This window comes from Clupea harengus, chromosome 11 (genome assembly GCF_900700415.2).
Source record: "Clupea harengus chromosome 11, Ch_v2.0.2, whole genome shotgun sequence".
Taxonomy (NCBI): domain Eukaryota; kingdom Metazoa; phylum Chordata; class Actinopteri; order Clupeiformes; family Clupeidae; genus Clupea; species Clupea harengus.
In genome coordinates, this window is record NC_045162.1 from 28,037,557 (window position 1) to 28,058,257 (window position 20,701).

Consider the following 20,701-nt stretch of genomic DNA (forward strand, 5'->3'; position numbering starts at 1 on the left):
GCATAGAGCTGCTCTTACCTGGCTCTCACAGGTCGCATAGAGCTGATCTTACCTGGCTCTCACCGGTCGCATAGAGCTGATCTTACCTGGCTCTCACAGGTAGCATAGAGCTGCTCTTACCTGGCTCTCACAGGTAGCATAGAGCTGATCTTACCTGGCTCTCACAGGTAGCATAGAGCTGATCTTACCTGGCTCTCACAGGTAGCATAGAGCTGATCTTACCTGGCGCTCACAGGTAGCACAGAGCTGATCTTACCTGGCTCTCACAGGTAGCATAGAGCTGCTCTTACCTGGCTCTCACAGGTAGCATAGAGCTGATCTTACCTGGCTCTCACCAGTACTCTGTGCTCTTTGTGGAAGGATCGTAGCCCGCCGTGTTCTTTTCACAGACGCCAGTGGTGGCCGCGCCATCAGCAAAAGCTTTGGGGGGGGGGAGCCGTGGTCTCTGTGAGCGATGTGGGATCATGTTCTTCCTCTGAGGCACAGGTGGAATCATTATCATGCAAATGGCTCAATTGATACCAGGGATTGTTTTGTGGATATCTGTTGCACTACTAGACCATAGCAGTGGTTGGGTTATATAATGCTTTTGTTAGTGTGTGGAGTGACACAACCTTCTTAACCCTTTAAAGGCCCCCCATGTCATTGTAGTTACGTTTCTAGCTTAAGATTCCACTTTTGTTACAGATTTCAGCTACATATTTAGTATCAGTAAAAGGACATTACATGTCGACAGTGCAGTAAGTGATATGCCCCTTCTAATATAGCAGTGGCAGATCATTACTCTATCTGTGGAACTGGTGGCATGTTCTAGCCACTGATCTCACTTTGGCCCATGGTTTAAGCATGAATATTTCCATAGTGTCCCAGAGGATATCTGAGATGTTGGTTCAGAGAATGCTGAATGGGCTTTTGTCAGGCCAGGCCAGGGCAGGGCAGGGCAGTGCATGCAAAGAGCAAAGAGCCTTAGCCATAGACAAAGGTATCCATCTATTGTGCAATAGTCCTGTGATCTGATGGTAAGTCGTGTGACTCTAGTCAATATTGACTGATGCACTCCTGAGAAAAGCCACCTGTGAGGTAACATGCAACAGCAGCAGACATGTTAGACACTCAAGCATGATTGAGCACCTCTTCCTCTGCCTTCTCACTCGGAAGCGTTCTACTCCCTGCTAATTAGTTCTCCTCATCATTATTGTTTATAACAGATGCTATTTGCTTATGACGGCTGTTGCCCGCGTCTGTCATTAGTGAGAAAGATGGAGTGGTTGTCTAAAAACCCAGTAGCGTATATATTTTAGGTGCCACAGGACCTGTGTATTTGATGGAGTTGTTTTGTTTCCCGTCATGGCTGTGTCCTTCTTCTGGCTGAGCATGATGGGCATGGCAGGCCAGGCCATAGTGGCCAAGCTGAAGAAGGCTGTAATAATGGGCCAGGCCATGGTAGCCAAGCAGAAGGAGGCTGTATTGATTGGACGCTCGCTCATCTCCCTTCGCCCCTGCGTCTGCTGCCCATTGACCCAGCATTCTACAAGCCTCTCTAATTCAACGGATGGAATTTGTCCATCCTGTTCAACATTGATTAGTGAGACAAAGGTCTTTTGAAACTGAAACACTGTAGCTGGTGGTCGTGGTGGCAGACAGACAGACAGACAGACAGACAGACAGACAGACAGACAGACAGACAGACAGACAGACAGACAGACAGACAGACAGACAGACAGACAGACAGACAGACAGACAGACAGACAGGCAGGCAGGCAGAGCTGTGAAACACTGTAGCTGGTGGCAGCGGACAGACAGACAGAGCTGTGAAACACTGTAACAACACTAATGCTTGCAATGCTACAGACTTTAGTCAGATGTCAGCACATTTCCTGGAAAAACATTCATGTTTATGCTGCAAATAAGCACCAGTTTCAAGTATTCCTACTAGTTCCTGAATTGTGCTGAAATAAGCAGCAATTATTTACATTTTTATGGGACACCACTCAAGGGTTTCGTGAAGTCCGTTTGTGTTAGTGCAGATTGAGCGGTATGGCATAAGCCCCACCTTGCTGCTATGCTATCTGGCAGAGGGCCCTGTATTTGTTTACCGAGCTTAGCTTTGTCGGTGAGCCAACCAGTGTGTGCATGTGTGCATTGGTAGTCCTTGGTTGGCGGCAGGATCCCGTCCTCCTGATAAAGGGCTGTTTTTGCACAGGGAGCCCGGGCCCTGGCCCTGGCCCCGAGCCCATCCTTCAGGAAGGGGTTTACGGCATTCTCAGGGGCTCCACGGGGAAAGAGAGACAGGAACAAGATCCGCACTGTGACTCAAACAGACGACTCGTTGCAGCAAGGCGCATTGTGATAACCAGGATGTGACGTGACCGCAAAGGAAACTCTGGGAGAGGTGTGTGTGTGTGTGTGTGTGTGTGTGAGGTTGGGAAGTGTAATCTTTTTTTACTGGCGCTGGAAAGCCCCAAAGAGATAAAGCAGTCTGAAGCCAGTGGAGATCCTCCAGCGGTGCAGTGGAGGTGGATGTCCTGGGAGAGAGGCGCTAACCTGGCTGGGTGGTCATGTGTACGGAGGGCCGCAGCCGCCGCTGCTGCTGCTGCTGCTCTCTGCTCTGTGCCTCCAGGGTGGTGTGGACCTGCTGGCCTTTCCTTGTCAGAGGTAGGGAGGGAGCGCGTGTGAGCCGCAGGCTAGCTTTAGTCTGATGCAGACTATACAACAACACAGGAGGGGTTAAAGGTTGTTTTTTTTCTTTCACTCTGATTTATATGCCGTGAAATGGCTGTGTGCATTCTAGGGTTGGTGGTGTTTACATTGCTCTTTTGTGCTGTTTTACAATTCCAAAGATAGTTACCCTCGACCAAGTGTTGAAGTGAGTCCATGTTTTTTCGTTTCGTTAAAATGTTGATAGTAGACAGAAAGTTCAGAAGGGCAGATTTTAGAGTGATTGACCTACAAATGTTGGGTAAACAATTGATTAGGACAAGCTACTTTCAAGGTACTTTTTAAAATACATTTCAAACAATGTTAGGTAAGGAACTCAATTCATGTTTCACTGCTTTACACCCCTCATGTCTCTGACATCAGAGGCCCCTTTCAGTAACCCTTTTCCAACTCCAGCAAATAAGCGGTGAACCCTTAGCCAGGAGATACCAGACTCTAACTGGGACCCTCATGGATGTCTGCGCTACCTCTTGAGGTCCTGTGGCCTGCGCTGTGCTGTTCGCATGATTGCAGCTCATCATATCATGCTACCATACAGCTGACTGGCAGTGACGTTCCCCAGACGAGGTGTTCTCTGTCCACCCCACCACCCCCCCAGGACACTGACTCTTTTGCCTCAGAAGACTGGCCTATTTGTATTTTCAGTATGGATTGCAAAGTGAATTGAGTTTTTTTTCCCCCAATGCTTGGAAATTTGTAATTGTTGTTTTGGCACTTGATGGGGAAAGACTTGAATATGGCTTGGAATGCTTGGCTTCATTCATGCAATGTTCTTGCATGTCAACAGTTCTCTGGTTTAAAAAATCTATTAGGATCTTTACAATCTGTGTACATGCTGAAACCTTTATATGCAGCATAACCTCGGTGTATTGCTCTATTCTCTAAGCTCTCAATTTATGATGGACTGTGAAAAGACAGGGTGGTGACCTGCCAGCCCTAGTTCTATCTTGATGTTTTGTTAAGTTTTAAAGCATACCCAGCTTATGTTCAAACCATGGATTAACTGAAGAGGATTCAAGCATTATTTTTCTAAACAATTACAGAGCCTTGATCCAGATTGTTCCAATGAAGAGCCAGATGCTTCTGTGTTTTCCTCACTCTTGTTTGTTTGGGTATGAATGATTCCTGCCGTATGCCTCCTGCGTAATCCACTTAAGACGGGGGGACAAAGATGGAACACCAACAGTCAGCTACAGTTAGACAGCAACAGCCATGTTTGATCATCTTGGCATGTGTTTTCATGTTTTGTACCCCTTGGTAGTATTGAGATGGATGCGTGGTGCATAGAAGCAATGAACAGAAAAACAGGGAATGTGGGTGGCATACTAGGATTCAGTTTTTTCTTTGGTCTTGAACCTGCAATCACACCAGAAATAATGAAGTGGCGCCACTTAATTTCGCAAAACACACACACCATAACATTCTCTTGGTTAAAGTTCTTTCTGGTTGCTAAATGAGGATTCATTTCTATTTTTTGATTGGACGTCCCACCATATTAAAGTCTGACCTCTAGGTTGCTAGCATAATGCTAATGTGTCACCTATTCTACTACCAAAATATAGCAAACAATAGAGAATCAACACTTCTGCAGCTAAAACCGCTGGTCAGTGTGATCACCCACGAACTGCTCATGTGCCGAGCAGTCACTGCTACGCCTGCCTTTGGGGCAGGTTTATATTAAACATCCTAGATTTGCCACTATGGGTTAGGCCCTGATCAATCCCTTTCTTTTGCAGAGTATGACGGACACCTAGCACCCACTAAAGGTATGGCGGCGGCTTACCTGGACCCCAACCTGAACCATGCGCTGTGTCCAGGGGTCAAGCCCGGCTCAGTGCTGGGATGGAGCGCCCTCCTGGTATGCTGGAGCGACTGCTCAAGATCTTCCACTACTTCGAGAGCAGCAGTGAGCCTTGCACCTGGGCGAGCAACATCCGACACGGGGATGCCACGGACGTCAGGGTGAGGACATGTGGTATCTCTTTCTCCCTCTCTTTCTTTCTTTCTTTCTTTCTTTCTTTCTTTCTTTCTTTCTTTCTTTCTCTCCCTCTGCCCCCCTCTCTATATCTCTCTCTCTCTCCCTAGTTCTATGCCTCAACATATTTACTTCTCCCTCTACATTTCCCTCTGAACTTCTGCTGTTGTGCTGGAGTTTTCCACTTCTAACAGTAAACAGCTGGGTGTTTTTTCCATGGTCTTTGCTATTCTTTAATCATGTTTCCCTTTGGTTCTTTTCATGTTGTGGCCAATCATCGTTTTCTTTAGGGTGAAATCCTGGAGTTGGTGATATATCTGGCTTCAGTGATGTGTGGTCAGTGTAGGCAGTGCCTACCCTGTGATCGTCTAGGCTAATCCAGATAACTATACAACAAATTCTTGAAATACATCAAGTCGCCATCTGTGATATGTTACTGTGATAACATTTTTTTAAAACCTCTGAGTGAATCGCTGAGGTAGATTCTGCTTTCTTTATCACTTTAACTTGGTGAATTTTGGAGTTTGCTTGTGCGTATTGCGTACTTTGTGGCAAAGGAAAGGCACAGGTGAGGAAAGGCACTGCTTGTGCTTGTAGCCTACTCATAGCTAATCAACTAGCCTCACCACACATCACTGTGTGCTCGTAGCCTACTCATAGCTAATCAACTAGCCTTACCACACATCACTGTGTGCTCGTAGCCTACTCCTAGCTAATCAACTAGCCTCACCACACATCACTGTGTGCTCGTAGCCTACTCATAGCTAATCAACTAGCCTCACCGCACATCACTGTGTGCTCGTAGCCTACTCATAGCTAATCAACTGGCCTCACCACACATCACTGTATGCTCGTAGCCTACTCCTAGCTAATCAACTAGCCTCACCACACATCACTGTGTGCTCGTAGCCTACTCATAGCTAATCAACTAGCCTTACCACACATCACTGTGTGCTCGTAGCCTACTCATAGCTAATCAACTAGCCTCACCACACATCACTGTCTGTCTATACAAGAATAGCTTCATCCTATATGCAATAACAGCATCTAGCTCCTTTAAATAGCACATGGTGAGGACATTTAAGTCTAAATAAAGACTATCTATCACTACATTTAATACACAGGGGTCATAAAGAACTTAAACCAACTAAATGGCCTACATGTTTGTTTTCTGTGAAGACCTAATCATAGAAGGTCTTGTGCTTCAGTGGAACAAGGCTTTCTTGTTTGAATGACTTGCAATACTGTATGTGAAGCACTTGGTGTTCTTGCTCGGAATATTCTAGTGCCATGAAACCAAGCAGGCAGTTTGATCGTTGAGGATAGTAGGAGATGCATCCTAACCCTGGCCAGAGTGCATGCTGTAATACACCCATAGTGCAGCAGCTCTACATTGGTTACAGGTGTACCCCGTTTTATATATGCTCATCTCAGCCTGGATCTGAACTGTACTGAACCACGGCAGTTCACCATGACTTCAAGTCATCTAACTCACTGACAAGCTGTTTTCATCAGAGACCCATTTCAAGCATCATCACATTTATTATTAAGTATGCCATCTGTCATTTTTTGAAACAACCAGAATGTTAAGAACATTTGCATTTGATAGGCATATTGGACCATGTTTGAGGTTTGAAGCTGAGTGTAGTCTTTTTGCGAGAAGGCAAACCTGTACCGATGTATTATTCCAGCGCTGACGGCACCAATCACATTGAGCTCATACTCTGTGACCGAAGTCATAATTGTACTTTCTGTAAGCCCATCTGAGAACATCCATCACAGCTCAGGCTCACCTCACCTACTCCAATCAGCACAGCAACATATTATTCTCACCCAGTCCAACACCAAACTGTTCAATTATTCATCATCATCATCATCATCATCATTATTATTAATAAGTTAATTATCCACTTCTGCCCATCATCAAGCTTACAGGTTTTAGTTCACTACCTTCCATGATGAATGATAACTAAACAGTATTGTGTTTTGTGTGGTCTTCAAGATCAGAATGCAGGATAGCAGTAGGATCTTATTGTGAACTTGTGAACACTATTGTTGAATGGTCACAGTTGAGCCACTGTGGAGAGCAGTTTCCTGATGTTTTGTCGTCCCACAGGGGGTCATCCAGAAGATTTTGGACATCCATAAGGTGAAGTGTGTGTCCAGCTTCGGTCTGCGTCTGAGCCACCTCAAGACGGGGGAGGTGCACTGGCTGCACCCTGACCTGGGGGTGTCCCACGTGAGGGAGAGATTCGAGCGCATGTACCCCCAGGATGAGTGGAGGCAAGTCCCATACTCCGAAACACCACAACTATTTTCAAAATGCCTAGTAGAGTTATGTCATGTAAAATGAAAATTGAGAGATGTGGCATCTGTTTTAACAGAGGTGCATTCTGGGCTAAGTTAAATAAAGTAGATGTCTTAATCAGAATCACCCCACAAGGCATATCAAAAGTTGCCCAATTGCACAATTTGTGGAAGGGGGGGGGGGGGTCATGACTCATGGAATGCGGCTGGGGACCCTCGGAGGATAAGCGCTGGCCCACTCTGCTCACTGCTCAGGCTTAACGAAGCACATTAATAGCACTTTATTTAATTGCACCGTTGTTGATGTTGAAAGCACTGCCATAGCCGAGGGGGGAATCTCCCTCTTTCTGCTCAGCTCTTATAATGAAGAGGCTTCTGAATCATTTATGCCAGGCCTTCATTTCTAGAGGTGATTCAGGCTGCTTTAGGCCTGTGGCCCAGTAGGCCTCAGCGAGGCCTGGGAGTGGCTTACCCCCTAGTGCCCCTTCAGTGGCCTCCTGCTGTGGGGACAGAAGACCAGCACTGAGGCCCAGTTTACACGGACGCTAGATTGCCTGAATCCGGACAGAAATGTCTCCGGATCGACCTTTCGTTTATATACAAACAGGGCGGATTGGGTCACTGAATCCGCATACTTTTGAATGGGGGTTCCAAAAGTGTGCAGATTCGAATCTGTCCGCGGATTGGTGTTCGTTTAAGGCCAACGTTTACACGGAGCCTGGATTGCCTGAATCTGGATTCATTTTTTTATCGCGTATACACGGAGCAGTATACAACTATACAATAGTTATGAATACATTTTTTTATTTACTATATCAGTATGATACAAAAAAAGTAGCGGATCCAAAAATGAATCCGGATTCAGTCAATCCAGGGTTTGTGTAAACTGAGACACCAGATGGCTGAGTGCTGGTGCATTCTAATATTAATGCTCTCACGTGTTATCTCTCAATGTGGAGTGAATTTGGGTCATTTGACTCTAGAACGTTTGATATGGAGTTGTGATGTTAGATACGTAGATAATCATCTGTTCTTCAAACCCCTGGGCTCTTGAGACTCACCCATCCTAACTGCGCTTGAGTCAGAGGATGCAGTCACCTCTATGTCTGTCATCACCCCCTGGAGAGGGCTGAGTCGGGAGGTCTGATGTGTTGCTCAGCCAAAGCTGTGTTTGAGTGTGTAAGTGCAGGTGGGGTCCAGATGCTCCAACGCTCAGACACGGTCCACAGTGAGGCGGTGTTATCTCATGTGTTAACATGTTCTCAACCAAGGGCCATATATCCGTTTCTGTTGCTCAGTATGCTCAATAAGAACTGGGCGGATTAAATACTTATTCTTCAATTGAGATGAATTTTGTATGCAGGGTGAAGGCTTTTAGAAATGTAAGAAAACAGTCAGCGATGTTAGTTATTTGAATGGATATGTAATTAATGCTTCATTGTCGATGTCTGTTGGATCACATTCTTCTTCATGTGAAAGGGTTGTACCTACAGTCATCCATGTCTACTCCACTTTAGTCCTATACATATGCATACCTATGGAGGGATAATGGACATGCACATAGGTACTGATGTTAGTGGGCGACAGTGGTACAGGAGGTAGAGAAGTCGTTTAGTAATCAGAAGGTTGCTAGTTCGATTCCCTATCGAAGTGTCCTTGAGCAAGGCACTGAACCCCTAATTGCTCCTGATGTGCAGTGTGCCATCAGTGTAAATGTAAAATGTGTATACATTGTAAGTCACACATATGTAAGTCGCTTTGGATAAAAGCGTCTGCTAAATGACTAAATGTAAATGTAAATGTAGATGTGTACTCCACTTTAGTCCTATACACATGCACACAGGTACTGATGTTAGATGTGTACTCCACTTTAGCCCTATACACATGCACACAGGTACTGATGTTAGATGTGTACTCCACTTTAACCCTATACACATGCACACAGGTACTGATGTTAGATGTGTACTCCACTTTAACCCTATACACATGCACACAGGTACTGATGTTAGATGTGTACTCCACTTTAGTCCTATACACATGCACACAGGTACTGATGTTAGATGATCCTGGCAGGGGAAAATACACCTTGCAATTAATTTGCAATTAAGCGTGTAGAGCAATAAATGTGTTTGCCACCAGGAAGATGACACGTTTCCCCCTTCATGTCTGTGATAGTCTCTCTCTCCTTTGGCGCCGCAGCTGATCACAGACCAGGTGGAGCACAGCATCACCCGCCCAGCTCTTTGACATGCCTGCAGAGATGACTCATATCGCCCCGGGCACGGTTCACAAAAGGATTTTCCGCCAGACTGGATGCGGTTGAAATAAAAATCCTTCCTGATATCTTTGATCATTGCCATATGCAGTGGGAGCGGTCAGGCTGGTCAGGCCGTAAATTAGCCCACTTTAAGAGGCAGCTCAGCTCCGCTCCGCTCCGCTCCCACTCCCGCTCTCTCCGAGGTCCCCGTCCAGAACAAAACTGAGTGGGTGTGTTTAACCCCGAGTCTGACATGGTGAGCCTTTTGGCGCTCGGGCTGCTTTGAGAGGCTCAGCAAGATGATTTGGAAACTAAGTGCTCATCAGTGTCTGTCTGACAAACGCCTCGGTTCAAACCGCCGCTCTCTGCCAGCCTCGGAGCTAATGCAGGGGTATGCAGGGAAGAGAACAGGCACTATTTCATAGAAAGGCTTCCACTTAGGCACCGTGTTTCAGTATGTTAACCAACCACTGGCAGAAGGCAGGTGAAATGGTCTCAGTGAAAGTGAGGGTTGTGAAGTTGTCTCTGTGTGTGTGCCCTGCATGTTAAAAAAATGCTCCCCTGATGGCGCGTGGGTTGGTGTGCACCTGCTGGTGAGCTCTGCGTCCTGAGATCTGTGGGCACAGCTCTGACTCACTCTCTCTCATCTCCTCCATATTTACTGAGCTAAGATTAACCCACAAATCCCTCAGAACCCACAGAATACAGCTGATAATATCCCCACAGCTCCCCTGAAAGCTGCTTTAAGAAACGCTGCCTTTAGAAACGCTGCGTTCTTCTTTTCTTAGGTATGAGCTGCGGATACGCTATTTGCCAAAAGGATTCCTGAACCAGTTCACCGAAGACCAGCCAACACTCAACTACTTTTATCACCAGGTGAGCCAAACATCGTCGCACTCTCTCGGTAAACACTGAGGTGCTCAGTGGTGGAGACCGCAGCTTTGCAGCATGTGCCTGACGAGGTAAAAATAGGTCAGTCCCACTCAGCCCCTGTATTCTCCTGTGACTGTACTGTATGTGAGCGTAGAGCAGGGCGTCTCCAACACTGACTAGGGACTATGTGAGAGGGACTACAATCAGTCACCCCCTCATCCAATCAGCCCCCTTCCCCATGTCTTCCCTATGTTGCCTGATAATCAGCGCTAAAGTTCGGATCTCGAGCATCGTTGAGAGTTCCATGGATACCTTTACCCCTCTCAGATCCCAGATCGCCATAAATATCGGCATACACCACTTGTTCACTTACCTCTGCTTCATCATTTTTTTTTTAACCTTCACACACGACCTCTGCAAATATGCCTTTTCGTTTGTTCCCTGCTCTCTCTCTCTCACAGGTTAAGAGTGACTACATATTTCAGACAGGGGATCAAGTAGACCAAGACATTGCACTTAAACTGGGCTGTCTTGAAATCAGGTGAGAGGGAGATGTTCTGACCTGTAAGTGTGGACACCGATATGTACGATGGATTCTCATTTTATTGATTGCCCGTGTTGCCAATGTGCTTGCACTAAGGGGGTTCAGGCTCTGGGCTCTGTAAAGCGCCTAGAGACAATTGTATTGTTATGGCGCTATATAAATAAAATTTAATTGAATTGAATTTTATTGATTGCTTATTTTTTTTTCCTGCTGCAGGAGGTTCTTCCGGGACATGAGAGGAAATGCACTGGACAAGAAGTCAAATTATGAATTATTAGAGTGAGTTTTGTCTGTGCGCTGTCAAACATCATTTTAATGTTATCTGCAGTTTACATCCAAATGACAAAAGTCTTAAATAATACATAATCTATTCATTAATAAGTGTATAGAGCTGTTGCCTGCGAGTTACAGCTGCCCCAAACATGCTTTAATGTTCTCTCAGTACAACCACACATTTTTATGGGCGTTTGTTGTTCTATGCTGGAAGCTATTCAACACTACTTCTAGACTCCGCTGTGTGCATATTGGGCCTCATTGGCAGTGTGAAGTAAATATGGGTCAGAGTGAATGAACAGCCTGGTGTACCACGCTGGGCTCTATTTATAGTCCGAAGTCTAATTGATCCACACTCGTTTCCTGCAGCGGGGTCCTGTTCTGCTGTGGCCCCCGCTCGTGCCTTCTGCTTAATGCTTCGCTCTTAATGTGTGGTTCATATGTGTGCAGCTGCCATCGGAGCTGGAGGACTAAAGATGTAACTCTTATGAAGTACAGACTTGGTTGAGTAGTAGTCCAGGTCCGTTGTTTCTAGCTCACGCTGCTGCATCAGCGCAGGGTGCCTCAGCTGGTCCCTCTGGGTGTCAGTCTGACGGTGGCTAACTCTTATTAGCTGTCAGGTGTGCTAGTGTGAGGAAACATCACGCGGGTCTCATCTGCACAATGCTGCATTAGCATAGAACACAAGATGGATATGAGCCTCGGTCCTCAGCCTCTCTCTCTCCATCAGACAAAGGCCGTGTGACTGACCACCCATACACATGCTAATGGGATCTCATGGCCAGAGCCGGCCTGGACAGAGAACTGACAGCTTGAGGCGGTCACACTAAATCATGTGTTTACCCACAAGCTGCTGCATATGCTAACGGCCCTTAAGAACAACAGCTGAATTTGAATAAGGATTCTAGTCTGTGTCGCATCAGGGCATGCAGTGTGTCCCTTTAGTTACTCCAAACTGACTGTTGTTCTGTTCTGTTGTTCTGACTGTGACAGGAAGGACGTGGGGCTGAGGAGATTCTTTCCCAAGGGGTTGCTGGAATCTGTCAAGGTGAGTTTGATGAGCAGCAGCAGCATGCTGAGAACAGAACTACAGCAGTCTCCGTTTCGGCTCGGGAGTTCCAGCCCGATTCAGTGTCATCATCTCCATGATAATGGGGTCTGCCGGTCTCGCTGGCACTTAGGCGCTCGGTCAGGCCTCGGTCGTGCTCGTTCACTCAATTACACAGTCAGAAATAAGCCAGTGAAAGCTGAAATACAGAATCAAGCACTTGATGCCAGCTCTTAAAACAGCGCAATAAAAGTGCAGCCTCTGAAAAACACAGCCCCCACTCCCCAACACACACACACACACACACACACACACACACACACACACACACACTGAGAGAGTGTGGCCCAGGCTTGTTGTCTGTTATGGAGTAAGGCATCCTGCAGGTGCTCTCCTTCTGACCTGTCTGTGCCTCACTACCATATGGTGTCACCCCAAAGGGGAGTGTCCCTACTGGACCCAAGGCTTCACATTCGGAATCAGAACACAAATGAGATCGTGGAGAATGATACAAATCTTTTAGTTCAGTCTTTTAGTTAGTGTGTGTGTGTGTGTGTGTGTGTGTGTGTGTTTGTGTGTGTGTGTGTGTGTGCACACGTGAGCTCTGGGAGATCTGTGAGCCCCAGGCTATCGGAGGCTCTGCCTGACACCTCTGTACTCTCTCTTGAGAGTGTCTTCCTTTGCCACTACTACTCTGTCTGTCTCAAACAGGTGAACACACACACACACACCACACACACACACACACACACACACACACACACACACACACACACTGACTCACTCACACACACACACACACACAGACACACAGATGTTGCTCTCCTGTACAGCTGCTCCTGGTGTCTGTTTGTGATGACAGACAGCATGTTCATTTGTCTTTGTAAGCGGCGTTTCAAAAGAGCATTTGGTAGATTCCAAATCTAATTACGTAGATTACGCCTTGATTGTTAGAGGTTAATTAGCCTTGTGCGAATTGATGCTTCATGGTAATGTTTACATAATGACACCCACACAATCGCACCATATTTACAACTTCATCACTCATGTAAATTGCCCTCATTCAAGGTTCTTGTGTTCATTCATTTGAATTACTGAAATCCTTTCAAATTAAAATGATAAATATGCTTCTCAGTCAGCATTACTGTGTCTCATTTTCTAAATTAGTTGTTTACTGTTCATTTATAAATAGAATAAATGGTTGATATTTTCATAAAAAGGCCAGTCAGTTTGCCCTGCTGGTAAGTCATTAAAATGAAACCACTTTCATGCTAGCTCTCATCGCTTTCTCCGTCCTCAGGCAAAAGCACTGCGGAAGTTGATCCAACAGACCTTCAAACAGATTGCCAACCTCAACGATGCGCAGTGCATCCTCAAGTTCTTCGAGATTCTTTCGCCGATCCACAGATTTGACAAGGAATGTTTTAAATGTGCTCTGGGGGTAAGCATCTCTTCTGCTTTGACTTCATGAAATGGCTCTTTTCATTGCTCACACTTGAGAGCTGTGTACAAGTACTTAGGCTCCTAGTTGTGTAACAGGATGGAGATTTCATTGTGAAAGTTTCATTCACTTCACGAGTTTCATTGTTTATGTGGAGTGTTTTGGTTTGGCCAGCAAAGTCTTTTCACATCTTTTAGATGTGTATTTGTAGTATTGAGAAAATGTGTATCATTACAGGAAGAATGTATTCATTGAACGAACAACTAGTCAGTGATGGGGGGTGTGGGGTGTTTTGGTGATATTAGCCTTACAGGCAATCACCTGTGCACACTTGTGTCAGAAAGCTGTTCCACAGTGACATCTGTTGGTAAAACAAACAGTAATCAGGTAGAGAACCAGTCTGTGTGTGTCTCTCTTGACTCCTTTCTCTTCAGCAAAGTGGATGTATCTCGGCACAAGTCCACTGCTGTGTTTTAAAAGTGGGATTATTGATGTTGCCTGCCTGGGGCTGTGCTTCTGCCTTTGACAGACCAGCTGGGTTATAGCAGTGGAGCTGGCCATCGGTCCTGAAGAGGGCATCAGTTACCTCACAGACAAGGGCTCCACGGTAAGCTCCGATGCCCCTTCTCTTTCTGCCATTTATAACCCATCACCTCACTGCACCTCAGGAAGGACTGTGCACTCGCAAACTGTCTCTTCATCACGTCTAACCTTCATCCAGTCACTAAAATATAATGTTATTAGTATAACTACTTTATTCTTTTACCCATATGGCTGTAGAGAATATTTAAATCTTTCTTTAACTTGTGTTACCTCCATTATCCTCTGATCTATATTAGATAGTTCTTCTTCTTTGGATTTACTAAATGTATATATTTTATATGGCTTAAGTTCTTTGTGTTTATGGTTTGTTTAAGTGTTTATGTGTTGGTTTTTATGTGTTGGTGTTTATGTGTTGGTGTTAGTGTTTATGGTTTGTGTTGGTGTTTATGTGTTGGTGTTTATGTGTTAGTGTTTATGTTTATGTGTTTGTGTTTATGTAAGCCTTGCACACTGCGAACTGAGCATTAACTCCCTCTGTCCTCTGCGTGCCCCCAGCCCACCCATTCTGGCTACTTCACGCAGGTGCAGAGCATCCAGTCCTCCTGCCTGGAGGAGAAGGAGCGCAAAGGCATGCTTCTGCTGGATGTGGCCGGTGCTCCTGAGGTAACAACCACAGGAGGAACAGCAACGACACTCACCATAGCAATGCTTACCATACAGCAGTGGTTCCCAAACTTTTTACAGTCCCGTACCCCTTCAGACATTTAATCTGCAGCTGCGTATTTGCAGGCGATTGGGAAGATGAGCGAATTCATTTGACAGGCTACGGAGGTCTGTGTTGAATAGGGGGGCGTGGCCGGAGCGGAGTTCAGCACAAACGTGACATTTTCTCAGTAGTTTTGTTTTCTAATTAATGCTTGTTCATCGTTGCGATCGTTGTTGTGTTATAAGAAAGAAAATACAGCCTTGCAGGACAAAATACAGGGGAATTTGGGCGATTTGATGCACAAAATGATGTTTCCGTCTGAAAGTTGCAATTCTGTTTCAAACGGTACATTCTGCGAATTCCGTCCGTTTTCTGTTATCGCAGAAATGTTCTCCCCGCGTACCCCCTGAACCACTTTGCGTACCCCTGGGGGTACGCGTACCCCAGTTTGGGAACCGATGCCATACAGGATTTGAATGAAATCTTGTAAGATAGTACAGTAGAACATATTGTGGTGTATATGCATCTATGTGCAGTGTGCACATGTTCCCAAGCATAAGTGTGTGTGTGTTGTGTTGGTGTGAACTGCGTGTGTGCTCATCACTAACACTAATCTCCCCCCTCTCCGTCAGCCTCTCACGGTCACCACATCATGTATGACCACCGCCGAGAACATGGCCGACCTGATCGATGGCTACTGCCGCCTGGTCCATGGCACGTCTCGCTCCTTCATCGTCCGAGTGCACAAAGGTATAGATCCTTCCCTTTCCCAGCTGTCTGGTGCTAGCCGTCTCTCTCTCACACACACCGCCCTTCATCCTCTTCCTCTCTGCCCCACCACTGGAGCTTAGCCTAGACTAGCCCGGCTCCTGCTGAATATACAGCATTTGTTTGATTCCACTGGCAGACTTTTGTGACAAAGGGAAAGCTCTGGTAGTAAATCCTTTCACACTTGGCTCCAGCCTCCAGTCACACGTGTGCTTCTTCTCCAACAGAGGGAGAGAGAGCCTTGCCCTCCATACCCAAGTCAATGCCAAAGTCAACGCCAAAGTAAGTGCCTTTTTTAAAGTACCTCTTAAATCCCCAAACGATAAACACCTTAATTGAAAGTATTCCTAAGCTCAGTGTTTTGAGAGTGTGTGTGGAGTAGGATGTGGCTTTGTTGGCTGCCTCCGCTCCGCTCCTCTCCTCTCCTGTCTTTGGCTGGACCATGAGGAATTTGTCTGTGTGTTGTCGTGTGGAGGCTGGTCCTCCTCCCCCTCAGTCTTTACTCGGCCCCCCGCCTCAGTCCCCTCCTCAGTGTGTGCAACTGTGTCGCCCCGTTACTGGCAGACCTCAAGCGCCCTCTGAGCTCAGTCTGTGTGTCTGTGTCTGTGTGCCGTCTGTGCAGGATGTATAGCGTTCATCTCCTTCCACCTCTGTTCCACAGAGTCTCCAACCATGACAAGCGCTTGGAGGGCGTGAGGACGAGGGCCATATCTGTCTCAGGTAAGAGCTGGGGCACTGCTGGAATGCTGCATCTAAGGTCAGGGCACGGGTCTGTGGAGCCAGATCGAAGAAGATTCGTTTTCCTCTGACATGTATGCTGACAGGGGACCTACTTGTTATTCTGACTGTAATTTTGAAATGGCACAGTTCTATCTTTGAGCCGATAACTTGATGCCAGTGCAGTGGAGTGTGAAGCGCAGAGGCTCCTGGGTTCCTCTACTCTTGACACAGGTGTGGGCCATGTCTGGGAGTCATTCTAATAGTCCTGTTTTCTAGAGTGCTAGAAATGTGGAAGAAGTGCCGTGTGACTGAGACTGGAGGGTGCTGATGGGGAGTGGAAGGGCCGTTCTGTTCAGCGCCAGAGTTGTGCTCAGAATAATGAATGCATCTTATCCAGACACATATCTGTGGCAAAACACCCACACAGCCGGAGCTTAGATGCGAGATCCGCAGATTTGACATTTACTGACATTTGTGCCGTGTGAGTGAGGTCTTTGAGGAGGTAGCCATGGGAGTTTGTACCAACGGCAAGATGCTAAACATGATGGACATTTTGGAATTTAACTGCAACAGGACACGTTAAAACAAAGGCCATAAATCCCACAATATGGATTCTTACCAGGTGTATGGTATATTTTATTTAGCTGTTGACAGTTGTGTATGTTTGTTATTTAATCTTGGCATGAAGTGTAGGAAGAGAAAAGTATAGAATATTAACTTAGGCCTTGTGTTTGTAAATAGTGATATATTGGAAGCCCTACATAGTCAAATAGATGGCCCACCCACAAAAAGGTGATATTGCTCACAGACCTGGACAAAGTGTGGGCGTGTGGTAGCTCCACTGTCATTGGAGGATGACTGCGTCAGTCACAGGAGAATGCATTGAGTCAGGTGTTTGGCGTGTGTGATGGGTGTCCTGTAGGGTTGTGCAGGGTCGTCACCTCTGCTGCTCCACTTCTGCTGGGCTGCAGCTGCTGTGCGTCCCTCTCCTGCTCTCATAACTGCAGCGCTGCCCTCTTGACTAAATGCATCTCCTGCTCTCATAACTGCAGCGCTGCCCTCTTGACTAAATGCATCTCCTGCTCTCATAACTGCAGCGCTGCCCTCTTGACTAAATGCATCTCCTGCTCATAACTGCAGCGCTGCCCTCTTGACTAAATGCATCTCCTGCTCTCATAACTGCAGCGCTGCCCTCTTGACTAAATGCATCTCCTGCTCATAACTGCAGCGCTGCCCTCTTGACTAAATGCATCTCCTGCTCTCCTAACTGCAACGCTGCCCTCTTGACTAAATGCATCTCCTGCTCATATACCCCATCCTCTCTTCACCTGCCCCTCTCTCTCTCTCTCTCTCTCTCTCTCTCTCTCTCTTTCTCTCTCTCTCCTTATACCCCATACTCTCTTCACCTGCCCCTCTCTCTCTCTCTCTCCTTATACCCCATACTCTCTTCACCTGCCCCTCTCTCTCTCTCTCTCTCTCTCTCTCTCTCTCTCTCTCTCTCTCTCTCTCTCTCTCTCTCCTTATATCCCATACTCTCTTCACTTGTCTCTCTCTCTCTCTCTCTCTCCCTCTCTCTCTCTCTCTCTCCTCGTATCCCATCCTCTCTTCCTGGAGCTCCATGATCTGGTCTCCAGTGTCATTGATGCCCTGGTTCTCACGTTTGACCTCTTGTTTCTCTTTCTTTCTCTTTCTTTCTCTCTGGCATCCTCCCTTTTGCATGCTGCATGGATCTGCAGAGGACATAAGCGGGGACGGTAATGTCTTCTTTCTTATCGTGTGTGTGTGTGTGTGTGTGTGTGTGTGTGTGTGTGTGTGTGTGTGTGTGTGTGTGTGTGTGTGTGTGTGTTTATTTTGTTCACTAAGGCGTAGGGAGGGAAAACATAGACCTTTAAAAGTAATATAATAATGATGGGAAGAGTGTGGTCAACTAATAGTGTGAGTGATTCGAGTCAGAAATGCTGTTGTCCTACAGCCAGATATCCCCGCACATTTAGCTGTGTTCCACCACCTTCTCGTCTGAAAACATGGAACATTTCTTCCAAAGCTGACGGCGGGATGACACCATGACTTAATGTGTTGTTCCAGATGGCACTTCTCAGACAGAGGGGGAAAAAACACATTCTTCTCTCTCGCCCTCACATCCTTTGCTCTCCTCTCCTCTGCTCTCCTCTCCTCTCCTCTCAAATACATGAGCTTGCTTGAGCAGCGTTTACTCTGCTGACAAACCTAGCCAAATCAAGAGGGTGCTGTATGTATGTGTGTGTGTGTGTGTGTGTGTGTGTGTGTGTGTGTGTGTGTGTGTGTGTATATATGTGTGTATATATGTAGGATTGTGTGTATGTATCTATGTATGTATGTATGTAGGATTGTGTGTGTGTGTATGTGTTTCTCTGTCTGTGAGATGTAGAGCCATCATTCCAATGACTTTCTGTCTTCACAGAAACAGATGACTATGCTGAGATCATAGATGAAGAGGACACCTACACTATGCCATCAAGTAAGTACAGTAAGTACCGTTTAGATTTGGCTATTAGTTGTTCATCAGAATTTTTGTGTCAGCCACAACTTTCTCTGAAACATCCAATCTTTCCCATGCCTTTTGATGGTGTGAGTTTATGTGTCTGTGTGTGTGTGTGTGTGTGTGTGTGTGTGTGTGTGTGTGTGTGTGTGTGTGCGTGTGTGTGTGTGTTTGCGCGCGCAGCAAGCCTTAACCTAGTTTAACAGTATTTGCTCTACTTTTCCCCTGTTTGTGTCTATGAGCTCTCTGTCTGTGCTTTATTGTCCTGAACATCTCTGTGTTTCTTCTTTAGGTATGTGTGAGGCTTTCAATTAGCAATTAGTCTGAACTCTTCTCCTGTCATCTCTCTCTCTCTCTCTCTCTCTCTCTCTCTCTCTCTCTCTCGTATAGATCTGAACTCTTCTCCTGTCATCTCTCTCTCTCTCTCTCTCTCTCTCGTATAGATCTGAACTCTTCTCCTGTCATCTCTCTCTCTCTCTCTCGTATAGATCTGAACTCTTCTCCTGTCATCTCTCTCTCTCTCTCTCGTATAGATCTGAACTCTTCTCCTGTCATATCTCTCTCTCTCTCTCTCTCTTCCTCGTATAGATTTCTGAGTTAGTTTGAACTCCTCTCCTCTCATCTCTCTCTCTCACTCTCTTTCGTATAGATATCTGAGTATAGATCTGTTAATCTGTTCCTTCACCATGTTACACACTGTGGTTTTGAGTTCACAAAGAGTGTCAGTTCTGCTTGTAATACACCAGAAAGAAGCAAAGGGCTATTTTACACTACGACTGAACTCTGGTCACGGTAACGGACTGCATTATTAGGTGGGTGTTGGCCCCCTGGCTGTAGTGCGGTATGGCTGCTCTGGTGTGCCCGTGAGGGAGCGCTTATGTAACCTCCACCCCCTCCAGCCCCTCCACCCCCTCCATCCCCTCCACCCCCTCCAGCCCCTCCACCCCCTCGTGTTTGTGGAGGGCGCCGTGAGCGTGTGTGCTGTAGCGGGCGCCGGCACGCCATCTGGGCTCTAGTTGCACTGAGCTGAGAATTGAGCTGCAGTCCGTCAGTGGCCCGTCACCCTCGCTCTAAATACTAACACTGGGAAGGTGTTGGCCACACGCTCCCCCCCCATTGGCACCGTGGCCTATAAACTGGCCCTGACATAGGGGGGAATGCCAGCTCTTGTTCCCCCTTAACCGACAGACAGAATTAGGTTGCTTTTCTGGCTAGTGCCACACAATTACTCATCTTGTTTTTGATGACCCAGCAAAAGCAAGTGCCACCCACTTAATGATTGATGTGTGTGTGTGTATCCAATGTTGTTTCCCCTTGCATCATCTGCTTTGAAGAGTACTATGGATTAGATGAAGGTAAAGGCTTTCTTTCTCCCGTCCCCTCCCCTCCCCTCCTTTGTATTTGCAGTGTGTTTGTTGCCTGCCCTGGTGTGCCTTTGTGAGGGTGGATATTTATTTGTGCACATTGAATATATATCATCCGTCTGTAGTCTCAGTAGCCTTCTTTAAGTGGAGACGTGTTTGGTCTTAAACTCTTTTGAAGCCATTTTGTTTTTTAAATGTTATAGAACACAAAACAGCTTCCACTCACATACCCATGCTGCTCAGTGTGTCAGGCACGTAGTCAAAGCTCGGGTTTCGAATCCGACCCGCGGTTATTTCCCAATCCCATTCCCCATCTCTCTCACTTCCTGTCTCTCTATACTGTCACATAATATAGTACTACTAAATACTATTCAAATGTGCAAGTGCATATTCTGAGGAGAGATGTGACGTACTACAACACCACACCATATCAGAATCATTTTTGTGTGTGTGCATGCATTCAAAAGTGTTGGGAAATGCAGGTTATGCATGATGTTGAATGAAAGTGTGTTTTCAGTTTTCACTAGATCCCAATGTGCATGATGTATCGTCCGTGACGTGATGTATCGTCCGTGACGTGATGTATCCGTCCGTGACATGATGTATCGTCCGTGACGTGATGTATCCGTCCGTGACATGATGTGCT

General features: G+C 46.4%; 1 protein-coding gene across 1 annotated transcript in view; it reads left to right on the forward strand.

Moving 5' to 3' along the window:
- ptk2ab (protein tyrosine kinase 2ab) overlaps positions 1–20,701 on the forward strand; it is a 62,920-nt gene that overhangs the window by 12,700 nt on the left and 29,519 nt on the right. The window contains 16 exon segments of the mRNA XM_031576702.2: positions 4,455–4,523; positions 4,526–4,680; positions 6,810–6,976; positions 10,046–10,133; positions 10,592–10,671; positions 10,891–10,953; positions 11,941–11,995; positions 13,296–13,436; positions 13,966–14,043; positions 14,535–14,642; positions 15,318–15,435; positions 15,681–15,735; positions 16,115–16,173; positions 17,910–17,927; positions 18,614–18,670; positions 20,026–20,046. Of these exon segments, the coding sequence (XP_031432562.1) occupies positions 4,455–4,523; positions 4,526–4,680; positions 6,810–6,976; positions 10,046–10,133; positions 10,592–10,671; positions 10,891–10,953; positions 11,941–11,995; positions 13,296–13,436; positions 13,966–14,043; positions 14,535–14,642; positions 15,318–15,435; positions 15,681–15,735; positions 16,115–16,173; positions 17,910–17,927; positions 18,614–18,670; positions 20,026–20,046 (1,332 nt within the window).